Raw genomic sequence first — 16,604 nt, 5'->3', positions numbered from 1 at the left:
CAGTGGGAATCAGCAGCGGTGGCCTCACGGTGGGCTTGTACCCAAGGAGCCTCCAGCTGTGTCCTGTGTAGTTGGCTCATGGGAACTCAGCAGACATGCAGCTCTGGGGCGGAAGAAGGCGGGATTGGGAGGGCTCTCTCTCCAGCGTGATTCTAAGGAAGAGACCCACCTTAGAGTAGCCTTGGATTTCCAGATTAGCTGGAACAACCTAAAACTGCAGAGCCAGATGTTCACTGTACAGTTGGGAGCACTGCACATTCTCTAGGAAGAGGTTTCACATAAAAGAATCTGGGCTGGGCTTGGGGAGAGACCTCTTCACTCACGTCTCTGTGGTCGCCCCTGGAGACACATTTACTCTAATTAGTGTCACTTTTTCTAAGACAGCTTCCCACTGCTGGTAAGAATCAGAAAGAGAAAAGATACCCTGAAAGGCAGGAGAGCTTGCTGGAGTTCAAGGGAATGGAGCTGAGAGTCTGGAACTGCGAGGTCTGGGAACCCTCCCGGGGCTCATGGGGAGCGGGGTGGCCCAAGAACATGAGGAGGCTCTGATAAGGAACCAGACCTCATGGCTGTGTCCCTGGGTGTGTCTTCCAGGGAAATGAAGGTTGCTGTTACAGAGCAACCTGACGAATCTTTTTTTATGTGTCAGCTAGAAAATCATGACAAAGCTTCTAATTTTAAGGAGTTCATTTGTGGAATAACCCATAAAGTAAAAAGTATCCATTACTAAGACTATAAAATTATAATGAACATGATTCAGTCACTTTTCAATAAGGACCCATTTCAGAATCTTGTGATGACATGGGGTCATGATTATGAATATCAATTATTGTTGTATTAGTGAAGTGTGGAAGTGCTGCTCGATAGAATTCTTGGTTACATGAAATTAATTTTATATGAATGGATTCAGGAAAGTTAAATTACAATAAACTATTTTAACAGAACTTAGGGAAACATCAATCCATCTTTTAAAAGTCCTAAAAAGAGGCCACACTGTTTCAATGAATAGTCTCAACAATATTTTTCAAACTCCACATTTATATCATTATGGTCTATTCTGTTAAGCCTTTGACTATATGGAATCTACTCCCAAGTACTTTGAATTTTCACCAATGCAGTGATAATTATTGTTAATAATGATACAATTTTGTGTAACTGCAAGTTTAGAAGTATTTCCTAAGTTATCGGTAACAAAGTGATTAAATATTACTTATTAAAATTTTACTAGTAAGTGTATTTATCAGTTTTTAAATCATTTGAAAGTGTGTACCTATACATATAGCATGTATGAAATCTTAGATGATTAAATATAGTTAAATTAACTAGGACATGATTTTATCCAACCATATTGTATAATGCAGTGTTTGATATAATATTTTGTACCTACAATTTGTATCTAGTTGACTGGAAATTACAACATATTACTCTATGTTTCGTGCCCTATTAATGCTATAGATATCTGACATGGTAGAGTCAATTTCTCTGAAAGTTCACGGGGAAAATTATATCTAGCAAGTGTGTCATTTACATATGATTGAAACCACAGTGAGTGATAATGATTTGCAAATTTGGGGCAAATGTACACATTTGAAGTTATAAGAAGTTCATTCAACCCAGTGCCTTCTTTCTCTCCTCTGAATTTAACACCATTGTCACTGCGTATGGCCCCCACTGCACTTTGCTCCACGTCTATTATTTGTTAACTTGCCTGTCTTCCCCTTCCTGTTTTCTTATACAGTAGGGTTGAAGGGCCTACTGTGACTTACTTCGCTTTATATTCTCTGCGGTCCCTAGCACAGATCCTGGCACATTATAAGTTCTCAATAAGCGTTTAAATGAGTTGAGCCAATGGAACAGGTCTTAATACAACTCATGGTAAAGATTTTGAACGGTGACATCTTTCAATTTAGGTAGATATGGGTTCTAATCACATCTCTGTCACTTATTAGTTGTTAAACATTGGGCAAGCTATAGAGTCTTTCTGACTTGTGTTTTCTTAATTTAAAATGAGGTTATGGCGAGGATACCGTAAAATAGTGTTAATAGGATTTAAAAATGCAAAATAATGTAAAATGCTTAACATAGCATCTGGCACTTATTAAGTGTTCAGGAAATGGTGGTTAAAAAAGAGTGAATCAATCGTTCCCTTTGAATCACCACCTGTCTGTTTGGGTTGGCCATTTCTCATTTTGGATTGCTTCTTAGTTCTAAACAACCCAGTCATGACTGCTTTGCAAGAATTGGTTTTCCTGATTAGATTTTTGATGAAGTACTAGAAACACCATGTTTGGAGGGATACTTCTGTCTGTGTGGTTGTGGGAGGAGAAGAGGGAATATTATTTCAAATCATTACTTACCACTATTTCAAGAATAAATGGTGAATTATAGTATTCTAGAGTGTTGAAAGACTGCTAATGCAATTTATGAAAATGAACCCAACTCACTGAATATTTTTGAGTTTTAAATACGACCAACTGCTTTGTTTTCCTGGGACTCTCTTGGTTTTAGCACAGAAAGTCCCACTTCTGGGGAAACCCTTCCATTCTGGCCTATCTGGGACAGTCATTCATCCTAATTTACTGCAATTGAACAATGGTACCTTTCTTACATGAGTCACAATTATGGAAGAATAAGTATTAAGTGGTGTAGCAGAAAGATTTCACATCTAGGCCACACCATTTAGTACTGGTGTGTACTTGCACATGTTTCTTATCTTCCCTGAGCCTTGATTTCTTCAGCTGTAACAATGAGAAAATACTTTCTTTGCATAATTAGGAGGATTAAATGAGATGATGTACAGGAATGTGCCTGGCACCAATAAAATTGTCACTTTTAAAAATTATGTTTAATTATCTAATTCTGTGAAAATGTTTTCTCTCTTTTGAAATAAATATAAAATTATGTCTGGTAGTAAAGAAAATGTCATTATGGTTATCTAATATCTTTGATAAGTGAACTATAAGATGCAATAAATGTATTATGGTAGAAAGAAGATACTTTGAAGAGCAAGAAATACATTTTATGATAAGGATCTATTTTAATTGAGTTTTATCTTAATCTTATTATTTTCTTACCTCCCCTTTTATATCTATAAGTTTTCCAAGGAAAGTAGAAATGTCATGGAGAAATCTCTTTGGTCTTATTAAGTCATTTTTACACCCTCCAACCTCTATCATATTCTCAGGAGCCATTTTATTGCACGCCTTTCCCCCATGCATCAATAAATGCAGAGCTGGTCTCTCAGAGGAGACTTATAATGCTGGAGGAAGGTGGCAAAGAGGGAATGCACATATTAGTCCCACCAATTTTCACTGACAAACTTGGAAAAAGACATCTCCTTTCAGCTGAGCTCAAAGGCATGGGAGCACCTATAGTGGATGATTCGTTGTTCCTGAGACAAGCATAGAATTGGAATGTAAGTGTTTTTGTGTCTGTCCCACTTTGTAGACCATTCCACAGGCTCCAAAGCAGAGTCTCCATGGCTGATATCAAAAGTGCTTGAGGACAGAATTTTCAAAATCCTAAGCTAAGGAGAACTGTGGACTAAGCAATATAAAAGGGACTAAGTCGGTCATCTTTTCCTGTTACAGTGATGATGATTTAAATCGGGCTGAATGCCTGATTAAAGTTCTGGTGAGTGCCTGAAGGATTTTAGAAAAGTTCCGTCCCTGGCGAATTAATGCAATTGAACCAACTCTACGGTAAGAGTGGTAACAAACGGAACATTTTTGATAGGGATGCACACAAAGATTATATTGTCCTCAAAATCAGTGTGTTATTTTCTTTTTTCAGGACATTTTATAAGATAGCTTAAATTGCTGCCTAATTTAATATTTTTGTAGATGTAAAGCATGCCCAGTCATTATTTTGTAAAATGAGCCCTTGGATCCTAAATTTGGGCTGCTGTCAGAACATTATGCCGTGTAGTTAGGCACCATCAGATGAGCATGGAAGGTACTCAACAGTGATAAAACTGAATTCTGTTAACACCGGTACTTCATATGTTACAACAGGAAAGATGCTGCGGGCCTTAAACAGATTCACACGGACAGATAAAACACCACTCCAGCTTGTTTCAGCTGCCCTGCACTCTTTTTAAAAATGACCACTTTTGAAAGACTCCCAAATGGACTTACTTTCTTTTTCTTAAATAGTACTAGTACCCCTTTCCTGACATTTCAATTGAAATCAAAAAAACATTTTTTACAGGATTAGTGAATACAACCTAGTGAAATAAATTCAAATTTGTTTAACATTTTGGGTGTAAATATTTAGATTTATAATGACAATTGTCTTCCTTGACTATGGATACAAAATGATGGCCAGGGTGAATGGCTAGAGTTCAGCAAAGCAAAATTTTCATAAATAAGGGTACATGTTGCTTAGTCTGTATTTACACAGTTCAAGCAAAGCTGAGAAAGTGTAATTAAATTATGACTTTATAACAACTGGGCATGTGGTATCAGACAAAAATATTGTCTGATTGGTCCAAAGAGATGATCTATATTGGGATCATGACGGGTATAGAGCAAAAACTAGCCTTTTCATGTAATATATATCAATATCCCATGGAACGACTATTTCATAGAACAGGATTTGGGAAAAGCTGGCATAGGTATTTTTAGTCCATCTGTTGTGGTGGGGACTGATTACGTTGTGTAGGCAGCACATGGAGAGGACAGAGGCTGTCTCTCTTTTGCTGTGTTGTATCTTCAGCTCCCAGCAATGTGGGAGAGGGAAGGAAGCCTGCCCAGGAGGTCAGGAGACTTGGGTTCTAGTCTCAGCTCTGTGACCTTGGGCAGCTCACTTGGCTTCCCTGTGTCTTGGAGTTTCTGTGTGTCAAATACAAAGGAGCTGAACAAGGTCCCTTTCAGTCATAAAGTTCTGTGGTGCAACTTAAAAATATAAATAACTTTCATTTCAGGTATTTCTTATGACCTAGTCTCAAAGAGAAATGCCCCAATTTTAACTTTTTATCTCTAATTCCCCAGAAGAAAAGGCAATTCCAAAACTACAGAAGAGTGGGTACTTTCTATCCTATTCCTGATGTTGACAAAGAACGTCATTTTTTTCTTGCCCCGAAACCTCTGTAACTCAAGGATTTTTGGTACATTTTAAAGAATTACAATGCTTTAAATGTGGTCCTCTGGAAAGCATTCTGGATTAGGGCTCCTCAGAAGATTCATAGCAATTTGATGAGTAAACCTTGAAGATTTGTAGGTCTACAAGATAATGACCTGTGACTGTTACCTAAAACTTCCCCACAAATACACCAACAAAAAACATGCATGAGGAGAACTGCACTTAGCTCTCCCTCATAAAATTATCGAGAATTCCTAATCCAGGCTCCAAAGTTTAAATATCCACTCTTAAGCCTGTATACCCGCCTTCACCCAGTAGTCTGAAAGCTCAGTCTTTCTCTGACGCGGGAGAGAAGGCGTTGGCGGGTGGGGTGTGGGTAAGGTCCCTGTGGCTCGGGAGTGGCCTGACCCACTGACACCGTCTCTAACCAGCTGGTCTGGATCAGGCAGCTTTGACCCCCAACACATCCTCCAAGTGGGTCCTGACTCTCAGCTTTAAACACCATCTGAATGTTTCTGAGTTCCTGTAGAATGGGCATGAAAGCTGTATTTTGCTTCCTTTGTTCACTAAAGAAACATGTATGAACACCTCCTATGTGCCACTGTCCTAGGTGTAGGGGAACAAACACGAGTTAAGACACAGACAGTAGGAAGCCCAGGTTCCTTGTTTCCACCATGAACCGTGAACATTCCACGTCTTGCCTTGGTCTCACCCACAGAGACAAGGAACCCGGTGAACACGGAGACTCACCTGCTCCCTGATGCCTTCCCACAAGCACATCTGCGCCCGCCATGCATCCCATTCCCAGGATGCAGACGATGATGCCGAGGAAATGCACAGCCTTGTACCGGATCAGCAGGAAGAACCAGGAGAGCAAAATCACAACCGGGATCACGAAACAGTCCAGGAGCTACAGGGAGGGAAGGAGGGAAGCAACAATAGGGAGTTCAGAGGGAAACTTTCCATATAATGGAAACTGTCAGAAAAATAAGCTTGCTCTGTAGAAAGGGCATTTCCCCTGGATCTGTGTTTTTGGGTCGACTCAGAATTGATGCAATTAAAACGACTCTGAAACAAATGCACATGAACTTTACTTAAACATCCCCCAGCTGTGAAGAGAAGGGGAGAAGGCGAATCAATAAGACAGGCTGGTGGTGAAGCTTCTCCTGCCCCTGTGGTGTCAGGGCAGCTTGGCATCCACCTTCCTCAGCACCCTGGCCGACTCCACAGGGACACTCAGATGTGGGGAGAATAGACGGAGCCGTTTTAGATGGTCCCAGCACTCTGGGAGTAGATCTGGGAATGGGAGGTGAGGGGGCAGAGGTCTTCTAATAGTTTATAAATTATTAGAATCTAGGCAAAAGTTGCACTTAATTTCTCCCAGAACTTTCTCCCCCCTACCAATAAAAGTTACTTTAATCTCTCTTTGAAATTTCACTCTTTATAGGAAAAAAACTGGTCTAAATGTAAATGCAAATATTAATCTCAAAAGTTTACAAATACTTTAAAAATACTGTATAAAAAAAGTTAAAAAAAAAAGGAGGGAGAAAAAAGAATGAACAGAGTATTTAAAAAATCTTTGACTTCATTTCCTATATATTTTGTGCAAATAGTGAGATTCCACCTGAAATGGAAGCCCCAAGAGATGGTGGAAAGTTTGTCCCGGTCATGCAGCGAGACAACATAATGAAATGGGAAGACCTTGTGTGAGGAGCCAGGAGATCTGAATGTGAGTACTAGATCCTTACTTAGAGCAGTGTGACCTTGGGCAACCCACACACTCAGGAAGTCTCAATTTCCTGTTAGTATAATGAAGATAATAATTCCTGCTGACTTTCTCTAAAGATCATTGTGAAGCTCGAAGATAACACATGTGGAAGCATTTTGTAAATTACGAGGACCTCAACGCCAGTCTAGACCCTGCTTCCAAATACATGCTCTGGACTCCACAGAACTGGTTGTTTCTACCACACCTCGGTAAGATGCAGTGACTTGTGGTTACTCCATGTGAAGCAGCGTCTCCACTAGACACACGGGTGGCCCCCAGGACTCCAGACTCCATGTACCAAATGAGAAACTGGTGATCTGGTCCCACTGCACAGTACAGCTCCTCTGCTAGAATCCTAAACAGGTGGCCCTACCAGCCAGTAGCCAGATGCAGGGCAGTGATCCCTAACACTCCTTCTCTCTTACTGTCTATATCCTATGGGTCACTAAATCCTGCCAGTTCACCTTCTAAACACTTCTTAAATCTACTCACGCCACTTCCGCCACCTAGACCGAACTGGCATCATCTCCTACCTGGAGCAAGCCCTTCCTTCCTGCCTCGGGTCTTCATGCATCCCCCTCCTTCTGGAATGCTCCATCTAATTCTTGAAGTCCTGCCTCCTTCTTCAGGCTCGCACCTATATTCTGCCTCCTTAAGAAAGCCTCTAGGGTCCCTAGGCTAGGTCAGGTCCTCTTCGATGATTTCCTTGTATCCTATACCTCTCCTTTATAGTGTCAATTATAATAATTCTCAATTAATATGGAATTATTGGCATAATGTCTGACTTCCCACTTGTCTGGAGTTCCATGAGAGCAGGACTATATTCCCAGCATCCAGAGTCCTGCTGGGCTTATGAGAAGTATCCAAGAATAGTTATTGAACAAATACATACAAGGATTTTTAATAATCAGTAACAGCAAAATAGAGTCACCAACATTCACTAAAGACTGAAAAATGTTTGTATATTTGCAAAGCATCCTGACCATCAGAATGGCTTTTGGTACTGTAAACAGCACTTAGGATCCTCACCATCCCAAAAGCTGTTGGTGACCTGGACAGACCCTCATGCGTCTCCGTGCCTCGGTCTTCCCTTTTGCAGAATGGAGCAAGCAATCAGAAGAGTAAGCTGTCCCCGAGGTTACTGGGAAATGATAACGCTGATAACACCGTTAACCCTAACACGGTGATGGGCTGGGGGCTAAGCCCACGTGTCACCGCGCTCCGGGAGGGGCTGAGCTCGGGGGTGACGGCTGGTAGGACTGCACTACAGCATATGTTCACTCACTGCACAGTTAATTAGCAAGTTAATGATCCTACTTGATGTGGTAAAACGCTCTAAAGCAGGTCTTACAGCTGGCCTCAAATGCCATTTAAGTATATTAGGAAATTGGTGTTTGCCAGTGAAAACTCTTCACTGGGCATAAGACAGTTGGTGTTTTGCTTTAAAAATTAGAAATGATTGAATCAACAGTTAGAATATTTACCTACATGCTCCACAACTGGGATTTCATTATCTGGCTGGAAGCCCTCGGTCAGCGAAGCTGAAGGCCTCTATGCCTGAATTACTGAAGGCAAACCAGGCCTTCATCCAATCTTTGAGGAGGGCTCAAGTGAGCTTTTGTGGTTCTCAGTGTCATTAGAAACCCCAGCACTTGATGAGTCCTGGGATCTGTTCTCTTAATAGATTGAGCTGAAAAATCCTTATTTGTGAGTGCCAGTTGGCCGTTTGGGTAGGGAGGACTTTTAGAAAGAAAAGAAGGAGAAAGAAGGCTACAGTACAAACCAGGGTTTCTGGGACATTTCAGCTGGGAAGCGTGGCACCCAGCATACAGTAGGGAATCAACGATGGGTGACTAAATGAATCAGAGAATGGAGGGGTGCTTGGTATCACTGACCGTCAGAAGGGAAATTAGAGGTAATCTAGGCTGCTTCCGGCATTCGGTCTGGGATGATTCTTCATTTTGCAGGACTGCCCCAGGCTCTCTGCAGGGCACGTAGCACCACGGGGCCCTGACCACGAAAAACAATGCTCCTACACACTTACAAGTGCCCCTCGGGGGCAGTATCTCCCCAATTTAGAGTCACAGAGCCCTTTATTTAAAAACTGAGGATTCAGAAGTTTCAAGAGGTGAAGTGATGTGCTCCCCGTCACTCAAGCTGTTGCTATCAGCCACAGTCCTGTCCTGATTTTTTTTTTTTTTCGGTACGCGGGCCTCTCACTGTTGTGGCCTCTCCCGTTGCGGAGCCCAGGCTCCGGACGCGCAGGCTCAGCGGCCATGGCTCACGGGCCCAGCTGCTCCGCGGCATGCGGTATCCTCCCGCACCAGGGCACGAACCCGTGTCCCCTGCATTGGCAGGCGGACTCTCAACCACTGCGCCACCAGGGAAGCCCCCTGATTTTTTAAAAATCATATTTTAATGAAGGTCAGTAACAGGAATTGCTACAGGTGAAGGTCTCACCACGATTTTTGTAATTAGAGACAAAAAAACTCAAAAAACATTTGGGAGTTGCTGTTAGTAAACAGGCTATTATTTTTTAGCGATTTTTGGCCCCAGCTTTTCCCCTGCGGTCATATAGTATAAAACATACTGACAAAATAATTTTCCAATTATTTTCTGGTAGCTTAACCCCTTAGCAAAGAGGTTGTTAGAGTAATAAAAGAGAGCAGCATTATAATAGATGCCCACGACTGGGGCTGTGAAAACAGAAAATGAACTGAAAAACCTTCGGGTTCTGTCATTAACTTTTAAGATATATTTACCTTTCTTTGTATACATTTCTATATCCAAAAGGAAATTATAAAGTATCAATACCCAAAAACTAAACAAATGAATATTATTTCATAATCATCTTATACTCTGAAAAATCTCCAAGAACATGAAGAACATCAGTAAGTAAAGTTCATTACCTCTTAGATTTACCTGGCATCATTCCCCTCTAAAGATATAAGCTAATTTTAGTCTTCTATATCATTCATCCTGAAGTAACACCTGCCAGTGAGGTCTACGACCCAGGTTATCTGATGTGATTGATGGAGGTGCTGAGGCACACCGTGCTCAAAGACTGGGGGCAACGCCTCTGAAGTCATCATGATAACACCAGGATAATGACCTGAACTTGGTAGTTTTAAATATTTCCTCAGGATAGATTCTTGGCCTGAAATTACAGAGTTAAACTCTTGAGGCATATTGCCATTTTTCCCAGGAAGTTAGTGGTTATTTACTGGTCCACCATTAGTGGGCAAATATGAACTAAGATGAGAGAATTGCTTTGCAAATTAAAAATAGGTATTTCAGGTAAGGAACCTTCCAAGACAGTGGAGGAGTAAGATGTGGAGATCAACCTCCGCCCCAGAAATACATCAGAAATACATGTGCCACATATATACAATGGAATATTACTCAACCATAAAAAGAAACAAAATTGAGCTATTTGTAATGAGGTGGATAGACCTAGAGTCTGTCATACAGAGTGAAGTAAGTCAGAAAGAGAAAGACAAACACCGTATGCTAACACATATATATGGAACTTAAGAAAAATAAAAATGTCATGAAGAACCTAGGGGTAAGACAGGAATAAAGACACAGACCTACTAGAGAATGGACTTGAGGATATGGGGAGGGGGAAGGGTAAGCTGTGACAAAGCGAGAGAGAGGCATGGACATATATACACTACCAAATGTAAGGTAGATAGCTAGTGGGAAGCAGCCGCATAGCACAGGGAGATCAGCTCCGTGCTTTGTGACCGCCTGGAGGGGTGGGATAAGGAGGGTGGGAGGGAGGGAGATGCAAGAGGGAAGAGATATGGGAACATATGTATATGCATAACTGATTCACTTTGTTATAAAGCAGAAACTAACACACCATTGTAAAGCAATTATACTCCAATAAAGATGTTAAAAAAAAAAATCTACATTTGGAACAACTCCTACAGAACACCTACTGAATGCTGGCAAAAGACCTCAGACTTCCCAAAAGGCAAGAAACTCCCCACGTACCTGGGTAGGGCAAAAGAAAAAAGAAAAAACACAGACAAAAGAATAGGGACAGGACCTGCACCAGTGGGAGGGAGCTGTGAAGGAGGAAAGGTTTCCACACACTAGGAAGCCCCTTCACTGGCGGAGACGGGCGGGGGGGGGGGGGGGTGGCAGGGAGGAAGCTTCAGAGTCACGGAGGACAGCACAGCAACAGGGGTGCGGAGGGCAAAGCAGAGAGATTCCCGCACAGAGGATCGGTGTCGACCAGCACTCACCAGCCTGAGAGGCTTGTCTGCTCACCCGCCGGGGCGAGCGGGTCTGGGAGCTGAGGCTTGGGCTTCGGAGGTCTGATCCCAGGGAGAGGACTGGGGTTGGCTGCGTGAACACAGCCTGAAGGGGACTAGTGCACCACAGCTAGCCGGGAGGGAGTCCGGGAAAAAGTCTTGAACTGCCTAAGAGGCAAGAGACCATTGTTTTGGGGTGCATGAGGGGAGGGAATTCAGAGCACTGCCTAAATGAGCTCCAGAGACGGGCGTGAGTCATGGCTATCAGTGCGGACACCAGAAACGGGCATGAGACGCTAAGGCTGCTGCTGCCGCCACCAAGAAGCCTGTGTGCGAGCACAGGTCACTATCCACACCTCCCCAGGAGGCTGTGCAGCCCGCCACTGCCAGGATCCTGTGATCCAGGAACAACTTCCCTGGGAGAACACATGGCGCGCCTCAGGCTGTTGCATGTCATGCTGGCCTCTGCCACCGCAGGCTCGCCCCGCTTTCCATACCCCTCCCTCCCACTGGCCTGAGTGACGCAGAGCCCCCTAATCAGCCGCTGCTTTAACTCCGTCCTGTCTGGGCGAAGAACAGACGCCAGAGGGCGACCTACACGCAGAGGCGGGGCCAAATCCAAAGCTGAACCCCGGGAGCTGTGTGAACACAGAAGAGAAAGGGAAATCTCTCCCAGCAGCCTCAGAAGCAGCGGATTAAATCTCCACAATGAACTTGATGTACCCTGCATCTGAGGAATACCTGCATAGACAATGAATCATCCCAAAATTGAGGAAGTAGATTTTGGAGGCAATTGTAGGCTTGTGGTTGTCTGTGACTGACTAGTTTCTGATTTATATGTTTATCTTAGTTTAGTTTTCAGCGCTTGTTATCATTCGTGGATTGGTTTATTGGTTTGATTGCTCCCTTCTTTTCTTTTATTAGTTTTTTGAAAAATAATATATTAAATTTTTTTAAAAATTTAATAACTATTTATTTTTCATTCTTTCTTTTCTCCCTTTTCTTCCGAGCTGTGTGGCTGACAGGGTCCTGGTGCTCCGGCTGGGTGTCAGGCCTGTGCCTCTGAGGTGGGAGAGCCAAGTTCAGGGCATTGGACCAGAAGAGACCACTTGGCCCCACATAATATCAATTGGCGAGAGCTCTCCCAGAGACCTCCGTCTCAACACTAAGACCCAACTCCACTAAATGACCAGCAAGCTCCAGTGCTGGACACCCCATGACAAACAGCTAGCAAGACAGGAAAACAAACCCACCCTTTAGCAGAGAGGCTGCCTAAAATCATACTAAGTTCACAGAGACCCCAAAACACACCACCAGACATGGTCCTGCACACCAGAAAGAAAACATCCAGCTCCATCCACCAGAACACAGGCACCGTCCCCTCCACCAGGAAGCCTACAAAACCCATTGAACCAACCTTACCCACTGGGGGCAGACACCAAAAACAATGGGAACTACAGCCTGCGAAAAGGAGATCCCAAACACAGTAAGGTAAGCAAATGAGAAGACAGAGAAATACCAAGCAGATGAAGGAGCAAGGTAAAAATCCACCAGACCAAACAAATGAAGAGGAAATAGGCAGTCCACCTGAAAAAGAATTCAGAGTAATGATAGTAAAGATGATCCAAAATCTTAGAAATAGAATGGAGAAAATATAAGTAACATTTAACAAGGACCTAGAAGAACTAAACAGCAAACGAACAATGATGAACAACACAATAAATGAAATTAAAAATTCTCTAGAGCAGAATAATGAAAAAAGAATGAAAAGAATTGAACACAGTCTCAGAGACCTCTGGGACAACATTAAACGTACCAACATTCAAATTATAGGGGTCCCAGAAGACGAATAGAAAAAGAAAGGGTCTGAGAAAATATTTGAAGAGATTACAGTCGAAAACTTCCCTAATATGGGAAAGGAAACAGTCAATCAAGTCCACGAAGCACAGAAAGTACCAAACAGGATAAATCCAAGGAGAAACAGGCCAAGACACACATTAATCAAACTATCAAAAATTAAATTAAAACAAAGAAAAAATATTAAAAGCAGCAAGGGAAAAACAACAAATAACATACAAGGGAATCCCCATAAGGTTAACAGCTGATCTTTCAGCAGAAGCTCTGGAAGGCAGTACAGAGTGGCAGAACATATTTAAAGTGATGAAAGGGAAAAATCTACAACCAAGATTACTCTACTCAGCAAGGATCTCATTCAGATTTAATGGAGAAATTAAAACCTTTACTGACAAGCAAAAGCTAAGAGAATTCAGCTCCACCAAACCAGCTTTACAACAAATGCTAAAGGAACTTCTCTAGGCAGGAAACACAAGAGAAGGAAAAGACCTACAATAACATACCCAAATCAATTAAGAAAATGATAATAGGAACATACATAATGATAATTACCTTAAATATAAATGGATTAAATGCTCCAACCAAAAGACACAGACTGGCTGAATGGATACAAAAACAAGATCCGTATATATGCTGTCTACAAGACACCCACTTCAGATCTAGGGACACCTACAGACTGAAAGTGAGGGGATGGAAAAAGATATTCCATGCAAATGGAAATCAAAAGAAAGCTGGAGTAGCAATTCTCGTATCAGACAAGACAAACTTTAAGATAAAGAGTATTGCAAGAGACAAAGAAGAACACTATAATGATCAAGGGTTCAATCCAAGAAGAAGATATAACAATTGTAAATATTTATGCACCCAACATAGGAGCACCTCAATACATAAGGCAAAATGCTAACAGCCATAAAAGGGAAAATCAACAGTAACATAATAATAGTAGGGGACTTTAACACCCCACTTTCACCAATGAACACATCAACCACAATGCAAATAAATAAGGAAACACAAGTTTTAAATGACACATTAAACAAGATAGACTTAACTGATATTTATAGGACATTCCATCCAAAAACAACAGAATACACATTCTTCTCAAGTGCTCATGGAACATTCTCCAGGATAGATCATATCTTGGGTTACATAATCAAGCCTTGGTAAATTTAAGAAAATTGAAATTGTATCAGGTATCTTTTCTGACCACAATGCTATGAGACTAGATATCAATTACAGGGAAAAAAACTGTAAAAAATACTAACACATGGAGGCTAAACACTACATTACGAACTAACCAAGAGATCACTGAAGAAATCAAAGAGGAAATCAAAAAATACCTAGAAACTAATGACAATGAAAATATGATGGGCCAATACCTATGGGATGCAGCAAAAGCAGTTCTAAGAGGGAAGTTTACAGCAATACAATCCTACCTCAAGAAACAAGAAAATTCTCAGATAAACAATCTAACCTTAAACTTAAAGCAATTAGAGAAAGAAGAAACAAAACCCCCCAAAATTAGCAGAAGGAAAGAAATCATAAAGATCCGATCAGAAATAAATGAAAAAGAAGAAGGAAATGATAGCAAAGATTAATAAAACTAAAAGCTGGTTCTTTGAGAAGATAAGCAAAATTGATCAACCACTAGCCAGACTCATCAAGAAAAAAAGGGAGAAGACTCGAAACAACAGAATTAGAAATGAAAAAGGAGAAGTAACAACTGACACTCAGAAATACAAAGGATCATGAGAGATTATTACAAGCAACTATATGCCAATAAAATGGACACTCTGGAAGAAATGGAAAAATTCTTAGAAAAGCAAAACCTTCCTAGACTGAATAAGGAAAATAGAAAATATAAACAGACTAATCATAAGCACTGAAATTGAAACTGTGATTAAAAATCTTCCAACAAACAAAAGCCCAGGACCAGATGGATTCACAGATGAATTCTATCAAACATTTAGAGAAAAGCTAACACCTATCCTTCTCAAACTCTTCCAAAATATAGCAGAGGGAGGAACATTCCCAAACTCATTCTACGAGGTCACTAACACCTTGATACCAAAACCAGACAAAGATGTCACAAAAAAAGAAAACTATAGGCCAATATCACTGATGAACATAGATGCAAAAATCCTCAACAAAATACTAGCAAACAGAATCCAGCACTGCATTAAAAGGATCATACACCATAATCAAGTGGGGTTTATCCCAGGAACGCAAGGATTCTTCAATATACACAAATCAATCAATGTGATACACCATATTAACAAATTGAAGGAGAAAAAGCATATGATCAACTCAATAGCTGCAGAAAATCTTTCAAGAGAATTCAACACCCATTTATGATAAAAACCCTCCAGAAAGTAGGCAGAGAGGGAACTTACCTCAACATAATAAAGGCCATATATGACAAACCCACAGCCAACATCATTCTCAATGGTGAAAAACTGAAACCATTTCCACTAAGATCAGGAACAAGATAAGGTTGCCCACTCTCACCACTATTATTCAATATAGTTTTGGAAGTTTTAGCCGCAGCAATCAGAGAAGAAAAAGAAATAAAAGGAATCCAAATCACAAAAGGAGAAGTAAAACTGTCACTGTTTGCAGATGACATGATACTATACATAGAGAATCCTAAAGATGCTATCAGAAAACTACTAGAGCTAATCACTGAATTTGGTAAAGTAGCAGGATACAAAATTAATGCACAGAAATCTCTGGCATTCCTATACACTAATGATGAAAAATCTGAAAGGGAAATTAAGGAAACACTCCCATTTACCACTGCAGCGAAAAGAATAAAATACCTAGGAATAAATCTGCCAACGGAGACAAAAGACCTGTATACAGAAAACTATAAGCCACTGATGAAAGAAATTAAAGATGATACAAACAGATGGAGAGATATACCATATTCTTGGATTGGAAGACTCAACATTGTGAAAATGATTATACTACCCAAAGCAATCTACAGATTCAACGCAATCCCTATCAAACTACCACTGACATTTTTCAGAGAACTAGAACTAAAAATTTCACAATTTTTACGGAAACACAAAAGATCCCGAAACGTTTCCAGTACTCCAGAAGGCTCCCTCATGTCACCCACTACACAACATCCCCCTGCTCCCCTCAAAAAAAGATCCCGAATTGCCAAAGCAATCTTGAGAAAGAAAATGGAGCTGGAGGAATCAGGCTCCCTGACGTCAGACTATACTACAAAGCTATGGTAATCAAGGCAGCATGGTACTGGCACAAAAACAGAAATACAGATCAATGGAATAGGATAGAAAGCCCAGAGACAAACCCACACACATATGGTCACCTTATCTTTGATAAAGGAGGCAAGAATATACAATGGAGAAAAGACAGCCTCTTCAATAAGTGGTACTGTGAAAACTGGACAGCTACATGAAAAAGAATGAAATCAGAACACTCCCTAATACCATACACAAAAATAAATTCAATATGAATTAAAGACCTAAATGTAAGGCCAGACATTATAAAACTCTTAGGGAAACATAGGCAGAACACTCTATGACATCAATCACAGCAAGACTCTTTTTGACCCACCCCATAGAGAAATAGAAATAAAAACAAAAATAAACAAATGTGACCTAATGAAACAA

General features: G+C 41.0%; 1 protein-coding gene across 1 annotated transcript in view; it reads right to left on the bottom strand.

Moving 5' to 3' along the window:
- SLC35F1 (solute carrier family 35 member F1) overlaps positions 1-16,604 on the bottom strand; it is a gene marked incomplete at its 5' end in the record, with an annotated part of 424,042 nt that overhangs the window by 43,594 nt on the left and 363,844 nt on the right. The window contains one exon of the mRNA XM_082668895.1: positions 5,833-5,992. Coding sequence (XP_082525021.1) covers positions 5,833-5,992 — 160 coding nt within the window. The remainder of the gene's footprint in view (positions 1-5,832; positions 5,993-16,604) is intronic.

Source organism: Grampus griseus, assembly GCF_964374135.1.
Source record: "Grampus griseus genome assembly, chromosome: 13".
In the NCBI taxonomy this organism is placed as follows: Eukaryota; Metazoa; Chordata; class Mammalia; order Artiodactyla; family Delphinidae; genus Grampus; species Grampus griseus.
The sequence above is the reverse complement of the archived record's forward strand: the minus strand, read 5'-3'. Positions and strand labels throughout refer to the sequence as shown.